This window comes from Pagrus major, chromosome 22 (genome assembly GCF_040436345.1).
Source record: "Pagrus major chromosome 22, Pma_NU_1.0".
Taxonomy (NCBI): domain Eukaryota; kingdom Metazoa; phylum Chordata; class Actinopteri; order Spariformes; family Sparidae; genus Pagrus; species Pagrus major.
The window spans coordinates 20009940-20033694 of record NC_133236.1 but is presented as its reverse complement, the minus strand read 5'-3'; the positions used below and the strand labels follow the sequence as shown (position 1 = coordinate 20033694).

Below are 23755 nucleotides of genomic sequence, written 5' to 3'. Positions count from 1 at the left end.
TTAGTGGTCCTGGTATTGTGCATGATGTCATGTCTTGCTGGAAATACAAGAGAGCAATTATTAATATTAGTTACACCTGTGCTTTTCCGACAACAAGTCGAACTGCCTGCTGTAAAAGAGGCTGACTTGGAGACGTGAGGGGTTAAAACTTGTCCTGCACAAAGGGCTTAGCCCAGTATCATGAAACAGACCCCACAACCCCGCCCCACTGAACCTACTGACAGGTCATAAGACCTCACTTTACACTCAATCCCCACCCACTGTGTGGGAGTTGTCAGACAACTCTGACAGATTCTGGGATACAAACCAGTATGGCAAGCATAGAACTGCTTTATTTTGTCCAACTCAACAACTGTTGAGTGTTTGGTGAATCGAGTAAATGCCTCATGGTTTTCCTGTGTGATGAAATCAATCATGTCATGGATTTACACTGAATCCATCGTAAACCTCCTTACGCAAGTAACAATGAAAGTAAAGTTCTTTCTAATAAAGCTCTTTCTTGCTTTATATTCATCACTTTTGCAGTCTTAAATCTAACCAAAGCATTGCAACATTCCCAGGCCATAAAATCAAGAGGCAAATAAAAGTAATTCAGAAACACTTTATCTTTTCTTTGTGCAGTTTAACACACTTTTAGACAACTTTAAATATAAAACAGTAAATGTCCTTTGGTCCTTGTATATCTCATAGTGTGCAGTGCACTCAGCAGCCTCCTTTAACACCCGTTACCTGAAACACCCAGTCCCGACCCACATCAACGAACAATCCTTTTACAGTAACAAGAAGAAATCTGTCTTCCTTCTCCAAAATTTAGGATTAGCGTAGCAGAGACGTCGATTCTTAATTCCTCCAAGTGAAGCCCATTTTTGGACATGAGTAGAGGGATCAGTCATTCTTCTCTCTCTTCTCTCTGCGCGCCTTTCGCTTGAGCTGAAGTGTCTTCAGCTCAGTCATGGTTGAAAAGGTCCTATACACCCACACCATCTGTTGATGTACAACAAACATTCATATAAGCAGGTGTTGAGTGCTTTTGACATGTTATTTGATGTGACAAGGATGAGGATAACGATAAAAGCTTACCACAATGATGACGGTATTCAGCAGAAGAGGAATCGAGTAGACCAAAGATATAAACATGCCCTTGGAATCAAAGTACTGGAAATTAGAAAAGGACCTGCAAAAAATAATGATGAGATTTTCTTTATTACGGTACTCATGAGCCTCCACACACACATTATTTCACTCATTAAAACAACAAAATAAGATACTGCTGAACAGTGGTCTTACTTCCAGTTCATGGCTGCCAGCTCATTTAGATATTCAGCAGTGTACACCAGGATAACTGTGGAGAGAAGTCACGTCAGTCATGTCAGAAAATGAGCTCTTGTTCAACAAATCCAAACAGGGTTTACAGAACTTTCAGATACGGTTAACTGGTTTTGAGGTATATCTGCCTTTACTGGTAACACACACACACACACACACACACCAATAAGTAGTCATCTTTACTTTAGATGAATTAGAATAAAACTTATTTGATTCCCAGGAGGACATTTTGGATTACAGCAAAGCCGGCAGACCAGTGAAGTAGGTAGGAACAGGAATCAAATGAATCGAATCAGTGAATTCAAAAGCAGTATCTGCGAAGAAATCTTTATTTTTGATGAAACCCTAACCACCAGGTTGAAGTCAAACTGTTGTTGTAAAAAAAACCTATTTTACTATGGATGAATTAGAAAATATAAATGACAGCTGGCATAAAACCAATGCTGAAAAAAGTTTTAATCAAAAACAGAATTAAATCATGACCTTAAAATTGAAGGTCAAATCAAATTGTGTATTTGGAAATTCATGACACCGCTACTGTAGATAAAGGTAGAGCTGCAATGATTAAACGATTAATCTATTAGTTGTCAACTATTAAATCAATCATCCACCGTTGTGCGAATCGACTAATCTGTTTTGGTAATTTAAAAAAACAATCTAAATTCTCTGATTCCAGCTTCTTAAAATTTATTATGTTTCTACCCCTCTATGACAATAAACTGAATATCATTGGTTGGAAACCAAACAGGACATTTGATGATGTCATCTTGGACCCTAGGAAACATTTTATTTAACATTTTATAGACCAAATATCATCAATTACTTGAGAAAAAAATTCGACAGATTAATTGACAATGATAATAATTATTAATTGCAGACCTAAATAAAAGCAATGTATGTGCAAAACCCACAGAGCCGTTTTCTGATATTCCAGATCAGAGAAACACAGCAAAAGCTTTTTAGAGTACTGCCTTTTAAATAATACAATTGTAATGCTGTACAACCTGCTATCATCAATTTCACTCACTGCTCAGATACATGCAATAAGGATGTTAAAATGCAGGCACGTCAGAGAAAACTGTATAAAGACTGTTGACTGTGAACATTTAGGAAGTATGCAATTATACCCAGTGTCAAACAACAGTTTTCGTTAAGGCTCATTCTTATAGTTTTCTTTCTTACTTACCCATGAGCAGGAAGTGAAGTATCTGAGCTCTGTAGTATCTGCAGGTCACCACAGTCAAACACAAACACACAGCATGAAAAACCAACAGCCCGACGAGCCAAGGCTCCGACCACTGCACCTAAACAATAAAATAAAAGCACACATTGGGAAGCTGTTTCTGTGAAATAATAACTGAACCGAAATACATCTGCTCCAAGCGGCGTGGTTAAATAAATACAATCGACCCGTGACAGCTAACTCAGAGCTAGCTAGCCCCTCGAGCGATGAAATGAGCTGTGACGTTCACTTACAGACATGAGAAACGTCCATATCGATGTAATTCTTAAATTGCTGAACGCATCGATGGGGATAGAGCTAATATTCTCGGCTTTCTGGTCCGTCATCTTCACAAAACCGCCTTCGATGGCGTTTAATGTAAACAAATCGAGACCACGGAAGGGACTGTACTGTCGCAGTAGAATGACGTCACGGCGGCGACTCGCAAAGACGTTGGGAAAACTCTCTTCCGGTCACAACGTCTTAGTTTTTTATTTATTTATTTAAAAATGTTTTTTTTTATATATATTTTTCAGGAGTAAATTTAAAATATCTAAATAGTCTAGTTGTTTTTTTTTGCCAATTTCTGTTTTTTTAGATTCAAATTTTAAATGGAAGTCAAACATGATTTCAAATCTGTAACTTTCAAAGTGTGACAGGAGGGCAGTCTTTCAAGCCATTTCATTTTATGGATGTCATATTTTGATAAAATAATAATTAAATTAATTATATACATTTCATCTGGGGAGAAGTTGGACTTGTTAAAGATGAGTAAAATATCAATCTTTTTTTTTTTCTGTTAAGCCAAAAGGCAGTAGTATGGAAACAATCTGTGAAAACATGTTCAATAGTTTCTCCCTCACAATCACAGAAAGAGCATCTGTTGTTTACATCAGGGAAAAAAACGACAAATATTGTCTTTTACAGGATAGTACCTATGTACAGTTTTGAAAGGAAACTCTTTGATTGTATTGGTTTGCTGCTTATGTTCTTATCTCTAGAAATCTATGGTTTGCTTGCCTGCTTTGCTTGAGTCCAGAAGTGGTCAGTCACATAGTGTGCCTTTTTGTTCAAAATTAAATGTTTCTTTTTTTGTATCATAATGTATATGTTGTGTGTATATTTTCTCCTTTACTGTGTTACCTTTTTTATGTTTCATGTTATATAATTTGTTCGTATCTACCATTCACGCTGTGGTTATGGTAAAGTAGAAATCTGTTTTAATAAAGTTTTTCTTGGAAATGTGTGTGTCTGTGACTTTGTCTATGTACTTGACCTTGTGTCACCATGTTAAAGGTCCAGTGTGTAGGACTTAGTGGCATCTAGTGGTGAGGTTGCAGATTGCAACCAGTGACATACCCCTCACCTCATCCTCCCCTATAGAGTGCTGTAGTATTGACTCCTAAAACCCTGTAATCAGTTTGCGTTTTTGCAGATCCAGCTACCTCGTCTTTAAGTCAATGAGTATTTTGGTTTTTCAGTTAATTGATATTCACGTTTCGTTCTACGACATAAAATACATCAATAAATGTCCCACAATTTAATTATAATACATTAACATGTCTAACCTTAACCCTAACCCTTTAAAAATAAGAATAACAAGTGACTACGTTTTGGTGCACAATTTATTAATATTTGATCACAAACCAACTTACAAACATGACTTGCAAAACCCCTAAAACTGAACAAACTTACACGACCAGTGGCAGTGAAATGCTGGGGACTAAAGTTCAAAAGCCACACCCTTATATTTCAACCTGAGAATCCTCTTAAACTTGTAGAACTCTCTTGAAATCAGCAGTCCAGCTGCTCTACTCGGAGCGGAGGTGGTGTACTGGTTTCTTCTTCACTGTGTGTGTGTCCACAACATTTCAGCACTGAATTACTCGTCTTTTGAAGGTAATTCTTTACGATCATTTCCCTATTCCTTCTTTCCTGACTGTAACAGGTATCTGCCCCGATTCACTTTATTTCACATTATCCTTCTGCACACATGCAAAAACCCGAAAAACATTCTCCAAATGAAAAAAGGCACACACGTTTTTAATGTTTAAACTAGGGGTTAATAGGTGCATGAGCAATATGTGACAGGGTGAAGGGGTACATATATAAAGAGAGCAATTTCACTAATTTTATTATCTTAAGCAAATATATATATATATGGACAGTTGAGTGAAACTATAAAATAATTATTTTCATTATTGATTAATCTGCCGATCATTTTCACAGATAATCATTTTGTCTTTCTGTCGTTAAAGTGTAAAAAAAGGTGAAAAATGCTCATCAACATCCAAAACTCAAATGGACGTCTTCAAAATGTTTTCCTTGTCCAACCAACAGTCCAAAACCCGAAGACTCTTCATTTACTATCATAAAAGGACAAAGAAAAGCAGCACATTGTTACATTTAAGAAGCTGGAACCAGCAAATGTTTCACATTTGTGCTTGAAAAATGACTAAAATGATTAATCAGTTATCAAAATAATCGGCAATTCATTTTCATTAATGGTAGAAATAACACTTGCGCTTTTCAAAATGTCTGCCGTGTAAAAGGCTGATTTGCCTACAGCAAAAAAAAAAAAAAAAGGCATATTTCCATTACAATTTATGGAAACAAATACAAAATTGTGATTTCAAATACACAAACTTTATAAACATATTAATAATCTTTGGTCAGTGTCCATGAGTTTACTCGTATGTACAGTACAGTTTGCAAAGAAACTGCAGGAGGCACGTGTGGCTCAGCTCAGGACGTGTTTCTGCCCGGATGAAAGTCGGGGACGAAGGTCGCGGCCACTGTGATCGGAGTCGAGTAGCCGAGGGCGAAATTGTACAGACCGAGCATTAGACACTTCCAGGTGGCACGAAGTGCTTTACCAACATTCTGAAAGACAAACACACAGATGGATTAATCATTAATTCTGTAGAGTTTAACACTCATGCAATAAAGGTAAATCAATATTAGAGCCTGGCCTATTTATCAGTCAACCAAAATTGGCCTATGAGGGATATGTCAGTATCAGCCTCAAAAATCCAGTATCGGTCAGGCTCTAACTAATGTGGATCATGGTTGATTAACACATTTGTGCACCAAATATTATTGCTTCCCTCCCACACAATCACGTCCTAATTATTTTTATTCCCACATTATTTAGATTCAGAATCAGGTTAAAAAAATATGAGATTTAAGAACTGACACAGGACATGAGATCAGAAAGAAGCCGTTTGAAAGAAAACCTGCTCATGTGATGTTTGAGAACAATAGCACCACAGGAGGAGAGCTGCAGTTTCCATTTATCCCTGAAAATGGTCCATGAACGCCCCATGAACTCTATTGTCTCCTGTTTTTGAACAGGAAAGGGCTGACCGGCTGAAGCGGATACAGGACGTCAGATGTTTGAAAAAAATAGAGTAAAAACAATCCCTCGTCCTCACTGTAGTGTGTAAAAATGACTCACTAGTTTGATTTATTAATGATAACGTATCTAAAGTTAAAACTGCTTAATGAGTCAACTGTTAAACTAATGAAATAAAAAGTAAGGTACAGACTATAATTAAAGTAATTATTCAGCAACCTAAAAAAAAAAGTGGACTTAGTGGACATTGATTAATGATCGATCTGTCTCTCTATGAACTCTCACTTCAGTTATTAATAGTAGCCCGTCAGTGTGTTTCACAGATTTATGTAGGCCATGAGTAACTGATAAGTCGGTTACTGCTCAGTATAAATAAGAGTACCAGGTCACTGATAAACTTTCATTCAAACAGTAAAAATACCTCGGATTCTTCTCATACTGCGCTGCAGTTGTTCTTAATGAACAAAAAGAAAATGTATGTTGTGCACAATATATCATTATGAGATTGATTTGTATGTGGGATCAATTTCATTGTTTTTATTCTACTGATTGGTGATCAGCTGAACTCATTTCACAGTGATCAACAATATGTTGGAATAATTTGAATGATGCTGATGGATTGGTGTCATATTGAGTTCACATTTCAACTCACCCCAATCCAAACTACAAGAAAAGACAAAGAAAAAAAGACACTGTTTTTGCAGGGAGGAAACATTTCAAGCAAAATGTTAAACAGCACAACAACAAAAAAACAACTATCACTTCCTTCTCGATCGCTGCAGTGCTATCAGAAACCAACTGATAAGAGTCTGTTATTATTCATTCTCAACAAGTGTGTCGGGCCACTGATGAGTATGGAACGTTGTTGTTGTTGTTTGAGGTCATTTACTTATCAGTCACACGTGAGTCGGGGCAATAAAAGCAATTGGGCTGGTCAATAGGCCACTGATGTTGTCAAAGGAACTCATCTGATCTCATCATCTCTACAGACTGTGTTGTATGAACAGAAATGAAACATTCACCCAGTTATAAAATTATAATTGCAAACCAGCTGAGATTGAAGTTAGTCGACAGCATGTTCTGACCCCAGCTCTATTTCAAAGGATGTTCTTCTATGTCCTCCAGAGAGGCCAGAGAGGAGACAACTGATTTGTGTAGATTACTACGTCATACTACATATTTCAAACAACTGGATTGTGGCTGATAAATGCCATGTTGAAACAATTGTGGTTCACATTCTAACTACCAGAGCTGGGCAATATATCAAGATTATATCATTTATATGATACAAGACCGTATATTGAGTTGGAATTGTGTTAATATTGAGGTATTTGATGTGTTTGCCATGTGAGATTTCAAAATAAATTCTAATACATTTCAAAGTAAAGCCTAAAATGTTACAACATATTTCAGGAAATTGTAAAACATAAAAAAGACACCAACCTTCTTTACTTTCTTGTACTGCTCTTTCTTCCTTTTCTTCTGCTCTGCTTTTGCCTCATCATCCATCAGCGGCTCGTACCTCTCTGGCAGAAATGCAAAATGGATTTCTCTGTGGCAATTCTCAGTTTGTCTGCTGTCGTCGGATCCAGAGTGATGCAGACTCTCCTGCTGATCCACACTGTCCACATGCCGCTGGTATTTAGACGCTCGTATGTTTAGAGTCTCGGCTGCTGCTGAATTTCTGTCAAACAGCATTGATGAAAGAGATTTAGGCTTCATGTTGCCCGCTTGCTGCAGCTCTCAAGGATGTAACAAAAAGTACCACTTTCCCTCAGAGGGTCAGGTATGTTGTCAACAGTCGTTATTGTGCATGAGTGGAAGTGCATTCCAGTGGACCGCCTTGTGTGCAGGATTTGGCACAGAGCCCTTAAAGGTGCAAATTCTTTCTCCTCACAAGACTGACCTTAACAAGTCTCAGAGTTCAATGCAGGTACAGACCAAAATGACTTTTATTCAGTGATGAATGAGTACAGCTGAGGAAAACATCAAGATTATAGGTTTACTGTGTCCTGTCACACAGTGGTAAAAAAAGAGAAGAACTTGATTCATGGCTTCAAGTAGAGTTGCAACGATTGTTAGATTGAAAGAATGGTTCCAGCTTCTTAAATGTGAGGATTTTCTGCTTTCTTTTCTTTTGTGATGGTAAATGAAGAGTTTTTTTTAAAAAAAGACATCACTTTGGGCTGTGGGAAATTTTGATGAGCATTTTTAAAAATGCTTTGACACCATATAGTCTTAAGACTAAACAATTAAGCCTTATAACAATCGACAGATTAATTGACAATGGAATTATATTTAGATGCAGCCCTAACTTCCAGTTAAAGACAGACTTGAGGTGGAAAAACTCTCCACTACAAACCTGAAAAAATGCCTCAATGCATCAAAAAAAACCAACACGTTTGTCTCTTAAATTATTTGGTTTAATGAACATTAAATATTTCTTACAATGACATCATTAACTCGTTCAATGTGCCTGTTTTACAGCCAATGCTTATTTTGACAATGGATATAAACATTTCCCCTCCCTGTACAGGACCCATCAATGTAAAAACTCTTACAACATGTGGGTTCACTTCTTTAAAATGTTCCCAGAAAACAGGAATGAACATATGACCCAACGTCCTGAAGGGTCTTAGCACCTTCTAGTGGTCTCATTACCTCAACTGATGCTACATTACCAGCTTGCAAAACACTACTCATCCTCTTCTTGAGTTCTCTGTGCATTGTTTTGACTGCGGTCTGGATCGTTGAGTCGCAGGATGCGGATGAGTTTGCTCACTGGAAGAGAGCTGGAAGAAAAAAAAAAAGAAAAATAAAGTTGACAATGGGACCTTTGAGGTTGAGAGGCCTCTGCTCGTTCTCAGGGAAACTAAGCAGCATATCAAAATCACATGGCCTTTAGTCTTGAACAGATTACTTCGTCACAGCTCATTTGCTAAGTCAATAAATCAAATCTGGGTGGTCTAATTGCTTTGATACAAATACATAAACAAAGAGATGTTCCATCAGTTATTACCTCATGCTCTGTGGGGTGAGGAAAATGAACTGTCTGTAGCGCTGACCAGCAGCCACCTTCAGCATCATGTCCATGGATATCCGCCTGTTCACCATGTCCTATATGGAGAAAACAAAACCTTATGTATTATTAAATATTAACTCTTAACTTCCTGCTCTTATGCTTATTTAATTCTTTTGAACTAGAGATCATGTTGACACTTAAGGCAGTAAGCACTCATATCCAGATGAACTTGCAACACGGCTCTTATTACCATGTAAACATCGAACTCGTCAAGGCAGCGGAAAGGCGCCTCCGTGATGGCCCAAAGAGAGAGAACAAAGCAAACAGTGGAGAAGGAGCGCTCGCCTCCGGACAGGGAGCGCATGTCACTCAAGTCGGCCTTGTTTCCCTGGCCCGGCTGCACCTACAGAGGAGTGAATGATAGATCAGGTTTGTACATGAATTCTTGAGATGCTGCAGAGCCAACTGCTCCCTCTCACAGTTCACGTTACAAGTTGAGTTGAACTGAACTCTGAGTGTGTGTAATGAAAAAATAATTCATGTGACCCACAGTTCACAGGCGTTACAGTAAAAAGCACTTCAATTGACATCTTCAGAGTGTGAAGTGTTGAATTGTGTTGTCTGATATATGAATCCAACAGTCTTACTGAGATGGAGAGGGTCTCATTCTTGTGGTCGAAGGTCATACTCCCAGTGTAGCCTCTCTGAGCCAGCATGCTATCGAAGTAGTATTTACAGCGGGCCGAGAGGAACCTAAGACACAAAGAGATGCAGAGAGAGCGATCAAAGAAAAGATGGAATCATAATAAATGGAATAACAGGAGTCAAAATCATTTCGAACCAAATGAAAGAATTTCTAATTTCACATTTTTGTATGAAGGCCATCTGCTGTTTAACAACTTACCTCCTGAGCTCAGCGTAAACCTGAAGTCTGTGGTTCATGACGTTGTCCAGACTTCTAATGAAGCTGTTGAGGTTCTTCATTTTCTGTGCCATGTTCTTGTAGTTCTCCAGAGCCTCCTGATACTGCCTGGATGTGAAAATATAAAGACAAGTGGGAGGAAGGCTTTTATGTCAAAATTCATTAACTGATGTGTGTCAGTTTGTCTAGTTAGATGACAAGAGGTACATGTGGCATTGCATTGTGATCTGTTACAAAGGGTCTTAGTAGCGTACCTCACAACCTCCTCACGGTCCCCCTGTTGTTCCTTCTGGGTCGTGATCTTAACCTTGAGACGGTTGATCTCACTGTCCAGACTCCTGGCTGTCCGTCGAACCTCCAGACGCTTTGGAGAGATTTCCGTTGCCTTGGCTATAGATGTCTGAACCACAGGGTGAAACAAATAGACAAAAATAGTAAAACTACAATTAACACAAACTATAACAATCTAAAAAAAAAATAAAATAAAATCAAACCCAGAGGCTACAAAAGAAAGTGTTTGTCTGAATTTGAATGCTGTACACACAAATTTGCTAAGCTAAGTTTGCTCAGTGCATAGAATGACGATACTGTATTTGTTCAGCATACCTGAAGTTCCTGCTCCTTGCTTTCCAGCTTAGCTTCAAGGGTCTGTATGTTGTGGAGATGGGCACTGCGTTTCTCTTCATAGTGTTTCTTGTGATGCTTGCACTTCATCACCTCCTGATCGGTCTTGCTCAGATCTTCCTGTAGCAGAAGAACAGAGAGTTTGGAGTTACAGCATGAACTTCACCCAGTAGTCGGGGGATGGTGGCCTCTGTGGGCTGCCTCTGGAGCACTCTGGCTTAATGAAGATCCAAGTTGTATTGAAACATTAACATTATTACTGACTGAATGTGCAAGTGTTACTTTTTTTGAGGTGACATTCTTTTTTGACAGCCTTGCAGCTATGTGATGTGTGTATAATTACTCCTCTCCAGCTTTTGGGATACAGCAACTTTTTTGGCACAATTAATATTTTTGCTCAGCTGGATGAGGTTTGGTCATATGCTCTATGACCCTTAACTTTTACTTTACTAAGTTGAGCCTTTTACATAATTAAGTAATTAAGTAATAATGCAGGGTCAGTCTTAGACAAATTCAAACTAAAAAGGTACTTGCAGCTTTTTGGCAGGAAAAGCCTCAAAGCAAATCAGGGAATATATTCACTTCTCACCCAAAGTACCTGAGAAACCACAGGTAATGTAGTTAAACCTGATTAAAGACAACAAAGTACAGAGATGCTAATTAAAGACTTTTAGCAGCTGTGGGATAGTTGCTTGTCTGCTTTAAACATCCTCAAACAAAAGCATTCACTTGACATGTAAATGCTATATTTAGTACATAAATGTGCAAATTCAATTGGAAGAATGGAGGATTAACATACCATCTGATGCACCATGTAGGTTTATGTTGATATACATTTTTGTTCCAAGAGGCAGGAAAGTTGTATTTACATTTGACGTATTGTAATTTAGAAAACCCAAGAAGAATTACAAATTTTAGTTACTATAAAATCTTACGCTGCTAATCCCACGTTTGTTTAATCCCAATCCCAAAGAATCCCTACCTTCTTAGAGTCTGCGTCCTCGGCGATGGTGTTGATCAGCTCTTTGTGCTGTCTGTATTCCTTCTCTGCAGCATCGTAGGCAGCCTTGTGCTCCACCATCTGAGCTCGCGCCTCTTCGTGCTCGACACGCTTGGATGAGATCTTCGAAACAATCTCCTGAAGATCTTCCTCCTGTGGTAGAGTGGTGACAGCGGCATGTCATGTGGAGTGTCTATTCTTACTGATAGACGTGTTGCTGGGCCTTTTATCTAGTCAAAATTCCATCTTTATATCTACGCAGAGCTACTGAGACTAGTATAATTTGAGTAAATCACATCGGAATATTGTACTGCACTGATGAGTTCTGTACAAACCAGGGGTCTGAGGTCCTCTGACTGCGGCTCCTCCACATTATTTAGGTCTGTCAGCTCCAGCTGTAGCTTTGTGGCCTTATCCTAGAACAAATACACAAACTTGGTAAGAAATGTCATAACCATATCACATCATCATCATCAATATGACAATATTCAGACAGCTAATAAAAAAAAACGATTTGTGTTTATTATTATCAAATATTATGGCAAAATATATTCAGGACTTTTCTTTAGACATTACAAAACAATGTTCAAATAAGGGTTATGGTACTCATCATTTCACGATATCGTGGGCACAGAAAGAGATTAACACTGATCTGTGAGAGCTAAAGCGTTACTTTGGTTGTCTTTTGCTCCATGTGGGTTCGTCTCAGCAGCACTTCGTTCTGTTTGATGTCTTCATCCAACTTTCTCATCTGTTGCTGGAAGCGATTCGCCTGAGCTTCTTGGTTCTCCATTTCCCTGTGCAGGTGCCTGAGAGAAAAGACAGTTACCAAGTCATTAACAAAGACTGAGAGACACCAAAAAATCGGCTCGAGATGCCCCTGGTAACCAAAAGTATCCACAGGAGAAGTTCTTACCGACCTTGCTTAGGGATGCAGGATGAGAAAATCTTCCCACCAGTTAATAAACTAAACAAAATTGGTGTTAGCGATTACACCGCACATTTTAGATTCTGTCTTCTGTATCTGTAGAGTGCTGCATTAAGTTCCTACTAATGCAAACCAAACAGCTTCATGTTAAAAGCATTTAACTGGTGAAACACGAGTTAACTTAACTTATTGTGAAGCAGTCACAGGAAATGCAACGTGTGTCAGTGTACTGTTGTGGTGTCTGTTGTTGGACTAAGTGTCGATAAAAACAAACAAACAAACAAACAAACAAAAAACTAAAACAAATTAAGTAATCGTGCATGCCCAAACACCATGTAACACCACTAACAACAACTACCGTGGCAAGCCTAGTCTCACTGGACATCCACACATATACACACCTGATCTCCTCCTCAACATCTCCTGAGAGGCAGTTGGCTCTGGTCTGCTCAGCAGTGTAACTGCGGTTAGTGAAGATCTGATCTCCTTCCTTGGAGAAAGCCTGGGAACAGTTCTGAGGAGGGTTTCTGCCCTGCATCACTCTCCGAGCATCTGTACGATTCTACACAACCACAGAAAATAAAAAATAAATCTCATGTCAATGCACCACCAAAATGATGTTCCATCAGAAAAGATAAATAATGGGGGCTGGATTATTGTTTTATTGTTATATGACAGAACTGTGAATCTCCTAAATTGATACAGTCCTAATATGTATACTATATAACATCATACATAAAAAAGGTATATCTAATCTGTTCAGCTTCAAATACATGGCTATACATCATATTCCTTGAGCTTTTTTCTTGTGAAGCAACTTACCTTGATGAGTAGAATGCTCTCTATGCCCTTTTGATCAATGAGGCAGTTGGCCACGACTGGGTCCTCAATTTCTAGAGCTTGAAGCATGGAGGGGTATTCAGGGTGGTTCACAGCCCTGACAAAGACAAAACAAACCAAGACCACTAATGAGTTTTCAGATATTCACTCATAAAAGTCATATTTAAAAGGAACTTGGGGCAGGATTTGTGAAAAAATAAACATGAATTTTAAGTTTTTTAATGCTAATGGGTGATGAAACGTTCAAAACCAAAAAGAATGAGCCCACCCACGTATCCCCCCATTGCCTTGAACAGGCTGTGTGCTGCATAATGTACTGCAATTCGGGCCCGAATTTCCTGCACAGTCTTGCGGACGTGACGTCAGATGACGCTGAATGCGCGTCCTTGGATACGGGAAGAAGACAAGCGCGGTGGACCCAAACTAGTGTTTGGATAGTGATGGATTCTGCTACGGCCAGCAAACGACCCACCACCACACAAAGTCCACTAAAAAGTCATACTAAGAAGAAAACAAAGGTTTTATCAGCGGCATGTCGTGAGTCGGAACGAGAAATTAAGACCAACGCCGGGCTGGCACCCGAATAAACATCGGATACGCGTTCGACTCATGATGGCAGCTTCAACTTGAATTGGGACTGAAAACAGGTGCTGACATGGCTCATTTCCTAGTAACCAGGTAAGAAAACAGTACAGGTCATGTTTAGAGCTTGATTTGAAAATAATATGAGATCGCAGAGGACTCAGAGTGACCTAACGTGCAAAGTAGCGTTAGCTGCAAACATGTAACTTAGTCCACCGCTGTGTAACACTGAATAGTTACAGAGTGCGCATTTTCAACGGTCCTTTAGTCTGAAACCGAATAGTTAGAAATATGTCCCTTTATATATGGGACCGAAAGCCCAACCTGCTATACGGGAGGTGACGTTAGCAGCTGGCTGTAGCCACAGGCTAACGGTTTGTTTGTGTCTGTGTAGTAACATTAGCCGCTTACACACAGCAATCCCGAATCAGAGACGATATTTTTTACCCCACTTGTGCCTGACTTGAATTAATGTCAATAAACATGTACTCCAATAGTAACAAGTTGTCACAGCAGAAAAAAAGCTTCAAAAACATCCACAGAAATGTATCAAGCTGGCTAATGCTATTGTTTCCTGCAGAGGAGGAAACTTTCAATGCAATGTACGACTAAGACAAGCTTCTAATAAACATTTTGTGAATACTGTACATGTCCTCACCTCTTTCTTGTGTCATGGACACTATGGAGAAAATTGCTGGTGATGATGGCAGGTCTACGGCCGCGTGGCAACACTCGGGCCATGAGCCCCTGCAGCACCCTCTCATCCTCATGGTTATCACAAGTAAAGGCCTGCAGCTGGCCTTTAAGACAGACCTCTACAGCCAGGGCCAGCTCTGGGTCTTTCAGGCTTATAAGGTAACCTATAAGAAGGGAAATGAAAAGAGAGGGAATGTAAGTAGTGCACTTTTTATCAACACCTTGTAGAACAGCTGGTGGTAGGAGTGAAATGAAAAAGCAAGCAACCTTTTTCCTGGTTTTAGACCTGGGTATAACATTGCTCAGCTTTCAATGGAGGGAACAACACATCTTATTACATACTTACCTTATGATACTGCAAGGGCACAGTGTATGGTAACTTTAGGTGCATCATTACGCACATTATGTATAATTTCATAATTCAAAAGGCTGAGAAAGGAGTCGAGGCCTGGATGCCATAAACATTTTCACCTATGCACAACTGGAAATCTTACCCAGGGGCCCTCGAGGTTTGTGCTTGAACTGGCCCTTTTTGTGGGCGTCCTCGATGGCGCTGACGAGTGCGGGCACGTGCTCTCCAAAACGCCGCAGGCGATTGGACCGACTGCTCTCCATAGTCTGCAGGTTCCTTCTGTTGGTGTCAATGGTCCTCTGGAGCATTTTCTGCTCTCTCCTGAAGACAGGAGAAGTGTGTTTCATTTTAATAGACGCTGCGTGTGCATGTTTGAGACAAGATAGAAGTTTGGTGAAGTTTCACCTTATGTGTGTGATGTAAAATGTGTTAGTCTAAGCCCAACCGTATATGATTAATTTATCTTCAATGCCAGTTTCTATCACCCTACATCATCTTCCCTTGTTCCTCCTTGGCACGGCTGCAGGCGTGCTGATACTGGTCAATCTGCTGGCCCAGAGTGGAGATGTGGTGTTGTAGGGTTTCCAGCTCAGCCTGTATCTTCTCCATACGCTCCGTCCTGGCCTGGCTCTCCACTCCGGTCGTCTGACTGATGCTAGAAGGATAAATGAAGGAAGAAAAGCACAGGAGGGGTCAAAGGTTAGAGGTCAATGGTTCATTTAATAGTCATTTTACAACACCAGGGTTGTAGAACGAAATGTGATATTTATGCTGCAAAATAATTTTTCTTGAGGTCATACCTCAGCTTAAGATCATTAATCCTCGAGGACAGCTGGACTTTGTCCTTTTCCAGGTCCCTCAGATTAGCCTTGCATCTGTGGACAGTGACCTAGCTCGCACAGAAGAATGAAAAAACTCTGGTTAGTTACACAATAAACTTCACAATGATAACAGTAACTCTAAACAGCTCTGCCTGACAAACCGAATTGAAACAAAATGTATACACTGCTTTTTACTCTGGTAGACATCTTCAATAAAACATTTCTTGAGTCGAGTTCATCTGGACCACATTCAGGGTTCATACAGCTTTTCAAGAGTACAATTCAACCACTCTTCGAGCCTATTCAAGGAAACTAAACCAAACACCTCTAAACACTCGAAGACTTTATCATCACATCTAAATTATTACTGTATAAAGTTTTAAGAATTCCTTTATACCCACAGAAATCAATTTATATTGTCACTTTGTTTATGATACCAGCTGTTCATATTAACTTTGATTGTAATTTTCGATCATGATTAGTTAATACCTGATCATTTCAACACCAAGAGACAAACTTATATGATGACAGAATCGTTTCATTTAAGTATTAAAGAACCTTTGGTTTACACAAGTGAATGTGTAGATTAAACACAAGATTATGTTGAAAATCAGGCAATGCTTTCAAGGAGTAAATTCAAATTCACGCATATTCTTAACCTTGCAAACATAACTATTGAACTTCAGCATTTTCCAAACCCTGCACACTGTACAAAATAAAACATGTTAGTAACTGGAATATCAATTTTGAACTGCTGCTTGAAAAGCCTTAGTATGCCCTTGATCTAATCCTTGGCTGACAGTTTCAAGCCAGAATCACTTCCATTGCTCATATGAAAGTGACTGAACAATACTGTACAGAACTGTTGGCCTTACAGCATTTTCTGAACACTGACCTCGCTGGACTTTAAAATGGCATTTCGCTTCTGGACCTCGGCCTTGAGCACAGCACATCTGGACTGGAGCTCCGAGATTTGCTGCATGATCCCATCCACCTGTTCCTGGCTCTGCTTTTGCTTCCTCTCAGCCTCCTCCACCTTATTCTGCATCATTACATAAAAACCGATTAGGGACTTAAAGGTTAGAGGACGGATGAGGTCTATGCATGGACAACAGCAGAAATGTGGTTTGAGATATACAATGTGTTTTAAACTCTTGACTCACCTTCCATTCATCCACCTTCTCATCAAATTTCTCTGTAGAACGTCTGTCTGACTGCAGCTTCTCCTTCATTGGTTCTGTCTCCTTCTCCGCCTCAGCCACCTGCAATGTTTAAGTGACAGTCAATAATATACAGAAAGAAGGAAGATCTTTTTATTTTCTAATTTTAATGCACTAATCCCGTTTCATAGTGACATGGGAGAGTGGGTGATGGGGTCAGGATTTCCACATTGGAAGCTCACCAAAGCCCAAGCCATTTGTTTCTGCAGCTCCTCCAGTTTTGTGTGCATTTCATCAAGTGAAGCCAGGCTCTTGTAACGGTCTTCTTTCTCCAGGTACTTCCTCTTCAGTTCTTTCAAGCACTATACCAGTCATATAATAATCATTTACGGTCATGTTAAACACAGCTAAAAAATAGGCGTATCTATGCTACTCAATAAAAGATGCTACCAACAATGAAGCCTTAACATTTTTGAATCAGTATATCATAGTCCTAAACCTGCATAATCTTACTATCCAAGTTACTTACAAGTTCTGAGCACAGCACTGACATGATTTGGTGAACTTGCTAGCACATCCAGCAGTTAAAGAGAAACATTTGTTTGGACTCATGTTTCTGTCCACCTGGTGAATGCAAGGCCTATATTCATTCTTTTAGCTCTGTTTTTGACCTCCACTGTGGTCTTTCTCAATTCCTGAGGGAAATTTGTGGTTCTTTAGCTGCTTAATGCTCCACAGTGTTCACCAGCTAGTCACTGAAGGTTCATCACAACAAGCAAACCATTTCATATTGTTTTCAAGTTGCTATTAGACACATTTTAATAGTAAAATATCAGTTATAACCACCTTAAATATGAAATATCATTCTTACTTCACTATGTTGTTCAACTTTATCCTCTGTGAGATGTTTGGTGGTTTTGATGTAGACAAAGTCCTCTCTCATCTGGTCCAGTTGAGTAGCTTTCATAAAAAACTGAAAGAGGAATAAAAAACAAAATATACATGTGAACAAGAAAATCTGCATCAGTTCACAAAAACAACATAAAACGATTTTCATTTTAAAAAGTCTATTCATATTAACAACCTTGTACTTGTCCCCTTCTCCTTTGGAGTGTAGGAAGTATTTGCTCATCTCTTGAGTCAGGACTGACACAGGATTGTTGACCTTTGGAAGAAAACAAGTTACTGGCATCCTCTCACCAAAACAGTAAAGCTTAGTTTATGCTTCTGCGTCAGGTCGACGGCGTACCTACGCCGTAGCTACGCCGTCGACGCAGACCCCTACGCCGTAGCCTGACGTGCACCTCCAAAAAATCCTAACTACGCGTCGCGTTGACGCGGACCGCAAGCGCTGTGATTGGTCCGCTCAGAACGTAATTTCCGGCAGTTGCTTTTTCCGATCGTACAGACCACCTCCGCAAACGTCTTCTCTGTCGCCTGCGCTTTAACATTTACAATATAAGCATTTGCTCTTCAATATTGATCCAACTCCAAATACAGCTGCTCCACCTCGGTCGCCATTGTTTACTGTTGTTTACTGTGACCGGAAGAAAAAGCAAGGATTCGGCTATAACCCCTGAAACCACACAGCCACACAGCCACACCCCCCTGGCGGCATGGCGGTGAATTGCAGAGCAACGCGGACCCTCGACGCAGAACTTCGAATGCTCAACGACGGCGTCACGTCGACGGCGTAGGTACGGCGCCGACTTGACGCAGAAGCATAAACTAAGCTTAACACAGCTTCATCCTGCAGGATTGTATGATTTTGTTGTAAGAAAGTCTCAACAGCATTGTACTGCATAAGAATTGCATAGTACATACCTGTATATTGAAATTGTCCAAGATGCACAGGAGTTCTTCTTTTTTGTTTGAGACAAGTTGACCTGTAAGAGAAGAGCTCAAGGTTAATGGAAACAAACTGTTTTTTAGTTTGACTACTGAAATAAGATATACTGGTGTAGTAACTCTAATGAAAACCCTTGAGAAAAGAATAAGCCTTAACTCTTCAATGTCTTTACCTGATTTGCCTTTCAGTTTATAGGTTCTCAGCCCCTCGCGTGTTATTCTCAGGTCTACTATGATGGCTGTACCGTACACGTCCGGTTTGTAAGCGTCCCTTCCTTTGTTACGCAGGGTGATCGACACATCAGCTGAGCTGTTGAAATAGAGTAAGAAACATTAAATCTACTGTAAGCTAAGTGACGCAACTTTTAATAGAAGTTACCTTTGCATGTCACACAGAATTTTATATATTTTTTAAAGGTGTTGGGTGGGGGTGAAAGGAACCAGGTGAGTCCAAAGAATTCTGCTTAAAGGCAATGACAAATTGTCTCAGAAAGAGTGTGACAAAAAGGATTTACATCGCATGATATGGTGCAAGGTTTACCTTTCTCCTTCCTTCACAAAACCCTTGAGAGATGAGCCTCTGTTTGTGGCCTGTGCATTCCCACCTAAGGCAACTATGAGAGCTGTAAGAACGGCACTCTTTCCACCTGTGGCACAAGCAGAGAGTACACAGGAAAAATATTTACACAAAGTCATATACAAAATAACTAAATGGAAGATGAGACAGACACAATAGAACAGAAGTATTCCAGAAAGAAGATTAAGAATGTTAAGGGTACAAAATTAATGATACGATAAGAGACACCTGCGATTTCTTTTGATGGCCAAAGAGCAGCACATAGTATGATGAAAGACGTATTACAAAAAAAAGACAAATCTACCACCACAAATTTCAACTCAAACTAAAATCTAATTGTGGATCTGTGGGAGTTGATGAAATCAGAATCAAACTGTAGGTAACGACTGATTACTTCATGTGTCAGTGTCATCTCAATCTAACAAACAAAATATTATTGACCTGATGGAAGTACCAAAATCTTACTTTAATTTTAACATTAAAACGTGTTGAAGCACTACAATGAAAAAATATTTGCAGATAAGTTGAACTTCATGATAACTATAAAAGTATTTTTCTATACAAGCGAGTCTGACACATCAGTTTCCATATAGCAACAGCAGTTTGCTTTTAAATTCTTATTTTTGGAAAATGTTTAAAATTCTATCTATTTGTGTCTTTTCTCATGATTAAATAGAGAAGAATTTCACTAAAATTGACAGCTATACACTGAAATGCAGCAGATCTTTATACTTAAATAGGTGATATAGCATACAGTAAGAAAATGCTATGTTTTAGTGTGGTCAAATGATGGTAACCAGTACTTTGATCCCCATGTAGGCCTGTCACGATAATCAATAAATCAATTAATCATACGATAAATTAAAATGAGCTCGATAATTTTGCCGGCCTCGATAATTTCCATTTGCATGCTTGTTTGTTTTCCTCGTGTCTCTCACTAGAACCCTCTTGTCAGTCACTAGCCCCATTCACGCAGCCGTTTGCATGCGGGGATACTGCGCCAATTCTCCGCATCCGCCTTTGTGTGAAAGTTTCAGATGCGGTGAGGGGTGAAATTTCGCTGCGCCTCCGGAGGTAGTATCAGAGGCGAACCGAGCCGGCGGCGCGGAGCGAGGGCGTGTCGATCTGATGGTGTTGGTGTCTGATAACTCTACAGATCCTTCACTCAACAAAATAAAAATAAATGTCCAACAAAGCAACGTTACAGGACCAAACAACACGAACGTAGTAACTGGTCGTGTCTTTGGCAACTTATGTGAGGAAAAAAATACCGCAGTTATTCGTGAAGAAGTGTCTGTCAGCCTGTCGGTCTGACCGACTCTTCGTCACATTTCTGCCCGAAAAACAGCGTCTGTCCCCGGCAAAAAACTTTAACTCACCAAGTGTTAGTCGCGCGACGGTCAGTTACTGTTGTCATGGTGACGGTCAGCCCTCCCGACAAGACTCAGTGAACTAATGCCTGGACTACACGAATACGATATATTCCTAAACGCACATTTTTTTGTCCAATTGGGCCTCTCAACCACACGAACACGGCGATTTCACCCACATAAACGGAGATATTTTTAAACGGATAAAAAAGTGGAGAAATAAAAAAATATCCGATTGAGTGGATCCGTGTAGCGATGTTAAACGGAGCTGGTGTTGACGCGATGACGTCAAGCGCCTAGCAACAAGCCGTTCGCACGGTTGTCAACAACGATGGCCGAGATGTACCGGGCTATCTGTGTGTGCTTTGCACTTTTAGGTCTTATCTCAGCTCTACATATGAACGTGACGTTGTTGCATCAACTGCACTCCTCCGGTACGCAAAGGCGTCTGCTGCGCCCGGTCTTCGCCATAACTTCGAACTGCCGCCGTTTGACTGTTTCTTCGGGACCAGTTGACTGCGCATGCTCATAACGTTCTTCTTCTGTGGTATTTTACATTTTGCTAATCGCCACCTATCGGTCGGGCATGGCATTGCAGGCTTCAGAGGCGATCGTTTTCAGTTTTGCCTCTTCGTATGGACGGAGATATTTCTGTGGTGTGGACAGAGTTTTTTTTTTAAACGGGGACGAAAATATCCACATAAAAAAATATCCATATACGTGTAGTCCAGGTCTTAGTGAACCCCGAGAGTGAAATAGTCAGACAGCGTCCAGCTTACTGATGGCGATTATGTAATTATGTAAATGATAGAAAAACGTAACTTTGTCACTTTCCAGGATGTATGGTGTGTCAGGATCTCAATTACAACACATTATAACAGCATCCATATGATTATAAACAGACAGCTGGTACATGTTTAGATTAACAGGAGGACACCGGGGAAACACCTTGAAAAAAACATACGTCATCATCATCACGTGTACCGTCACGCCTCCGCATCACTACAGACAATGGTGCTAACATTGTTGCTGCAGTAAGGAACGTGGCTGGCCATGGCTCAATTGCTTTGGCCACAGCCTCCATCTTTATTTATTTTGGATATTTAAAATGTCTTTTTCACATTCCAATGTTAAATATTCTTTAGAAATAAAGGTTTATTGATCTTTGAAAGGGTGTACTTGCGTTATTATGCCATTATCATTATATTAGTTGAAAAATGGTCTCAAAGCGACAATATTATCGTTTATCGCAATAATTTCTAGGTCAATTTATCGTCCAGCAAAATTTGTTATCGTGACAGGCCTATCCCCATGATAGAGATTATCCTCTGAAACCAAGTGGCTGTAACGTCCCATATTACATGGAAGAGGCAACTTTGGGGCATCAGTTGCCATAACAACAGGCAGACACTTTCAGTAAACCTTGTTTATGAAAAGGGAAACAAGGATTTGTCTTAATTTCATTTCACAAGACCTGAATACTTAATGATCTTTTCTGGAATCCCTCACTGGTGAAATATTTACACTCACTTCCATTGTTGCCAACAACAAAGTTGACATTGGACCCAAAAGTGAACGGGCCAAGGAGAGAGTGGCACATGAAGTTCTTCAGTGTGATGCTCTCCACAATCCCAGCATCACTCACCACCTCACCACCAGCACTGGGCACCTAAACACAAGTTATTTATCACTCCCAAATACATGCCACATATATGATGCAAATGTGATTTATATTTACCATGATCACTTTTTTCTGACAATCTTGTTGTATACATTCACAGACAATCAACTAGGAGCAGGAGATATAACTTCTATATAGTAACATAAACCACAACATGTTTTACAGTACGGCAGTGACAGTACACACCTGTTCACTCAGCGGATGATGTTCCTGATCACTATCATGATCATTTTCCTCTTCCTCCTCTACAGGTTTGGCCCGTTTGTGGGGCTTATCCCCGGCAGAGCTGCTTTTCCTTTTAGACATGTTGGTCGCCTAACTTAACTCCGCTGCTGGGGATAAAGGAAACTGAAAGTGAATGCACACCACAGTTCCTAGCATGGAGTCAAGCTGTTAAAACGCGACTCTAGTTCTCCAGCTGAAACAGTTAGCTATCGCCACATTTGTAGGCTTTTTTTGTAGCTCGCGAAATGTCTTTCTAACTTTCAGAATAGCGGACACAGGTTAAACGTGAACGGGGACAACGGCTAGAAAGTCACATCAGGTTAGCCACCATACAAAACTAGCTTAGCTGCCTAACTAACGCTACATGCTAAACAGAACCACGTTCACAACCGACAAGCTACACATGAGCGGGGTATGTTCTGCTTAGTTTAGCGTCGTTATGAGAAAATTTAAGGACTGATATGGCAGGTTATGGAGTACCTGCAGTGCTTACCTAGTTGGCGAAAGCCACACACAATAACAGCCGGACCACCGGACCTCTTACCGAATTCGCGCCCGATATTCTCGCGGAAATCTCGCGTGGATACACGGGATGTGGCCTTGTCAACAGTAAACCTAGACAGCTGATACAAACTCTTGTATTATTATTATTATTATTAAGCGTCATACACCTTTACAAAAGCCCTCACTGGAATGAAATATTGTTTGTCGAACATATAAAAATGAATCCAACTTAAATAACAATTTATTTGGTATGAATTATCATAATGAATGGTAAATCAGAGGGAGTGTATAGGTAGTAACCAAAAGTCATATTGGAGTACAACTTTACTTTTTTCCTTTAGTAAAAGTGAAAGACACTCATAAGTAGCTCATAGAAATGTACATAACTATCAAAATTTTTTTTTTTCATGTAGTGGAGTAGAAATAACAATATTTGCCTCCAAACTGTAGCAGAGTTTAAGTTTAAAGTAGCAGAAAATTGAAATACTCAAGTAAAGTACAAGTAAATGTACTTAGCTACATTCCATCACTGGGTGAATCCAACTACAATGCACACTGTCGCACCAGAGGCTGCCAGGCCTGTTTTTGATAAACTGAATATGAATAAACAAAATCTAATAATTAACAAGAGAAAAGTAATGATAGTTTTAATTTTCTAAATGCAGGTAAACTGCAAACGATGAATAGTTGCTCATTTAGA

General features: G+C 39.7%; 3 protein-coding genes across 4 annotated transcripts; all 3 read right to left on the bottom strand.

The window, feature by feature from the left end:
- Positions 1–586: 586 nt before the first annotated feature.
- tmem18 (transmembrane protein 18) lies at positions 587–2965 on the bottom strand. Its single transcript, XM_073492910.1, has 5 exons — positions 2803–2965; positions 2513–2630; positions 1288–1342; positions 1081–1174; positions 587–984 (listed from the first exon to the last, which is right to left on the bottom strand). Exons 1-5 carry the CDS (start codon positions 2893–2895, stop codon positions 886–888), a joined length of 459 nt encoding a protein of 152 aa, XP_073349011.1. The 5' UTR covers positions 2896–2965; the 3' UTR covers positions 587–885.
- A 1190-nt stretch (positions 2966–4155) lies between these two features.
- Positions 4156–7646, bottom strand: LOC141018182 (required for drug-induced death protein 1-like). The gene is made up of 2 exons (XM_073493092.1): positions 7347–7646; positions 4156–5431 (listed from the first exon to the last, which is right to left on the bottom strand). The coding sequence occupies exons 1-2, from the start codon at positions 7623–7625 to the stop codon at positions 5294–5296; spliced, it is 417 nt and encodes a 138-aa protein (XP_073349193.1). The 5' UTR covers positions 7626–7646; the 3' UTR covers positions 4156–5293.
- A 663-nt stretch (positions 7647–8309) lies between these two features.
- Positions 8310–23108, bottom strand: LOC141018276 (structural maintenance of chromosomes protein 6). Of its 2 annotated transcripts, none has more exons than XM_073493206.1 (27): positions 23045–23108; positions 22513–22658; positions 22176–22314; positions 19240–19345; positions 18872–19008; positions 18675–18736; positions 17935–18015; positions 17722–17823; positions 17093–17212; positions 16854–16952; positions 16586–16732; positions 15670–15758; positions 15360–15524; positions 15012–15190; positions 14480–14681; positions 13222–13336; positions 12801–12961; positions 12145–12280; positions 11807–11887; positions 11454–11624; positions 10454–10591; positions 10102–10247; positions 9830–9955; positions 9573–9678; positions 9176–9328; positions 8923–9020; positions 8310–8695 (listed from the first exon to the last, which is right to left on the bottom strand). In XM_073493206.1, exons 2-27 carry the CDS (start codon positions 22630–22632, stop codon positions 8599–8601), a joined length of 3276 nt encoding a protein of 1091 aa, XP_073349307.1. In that variant the 5' UTR covers positions 22633–22658; positions 23045–23108; the 3' UTR covers positions 8310–8598. The 2 variants fall into 2 exon arrangements, with proteins under 2 accessions (XP_073349307.1, XP_073349308.1); XM_073493207.1 differs by having other exon boundaries at positions 22513–22655.
- Between the last annotated feature and the right edge of the window lie 647 nt (positions 23109–23755).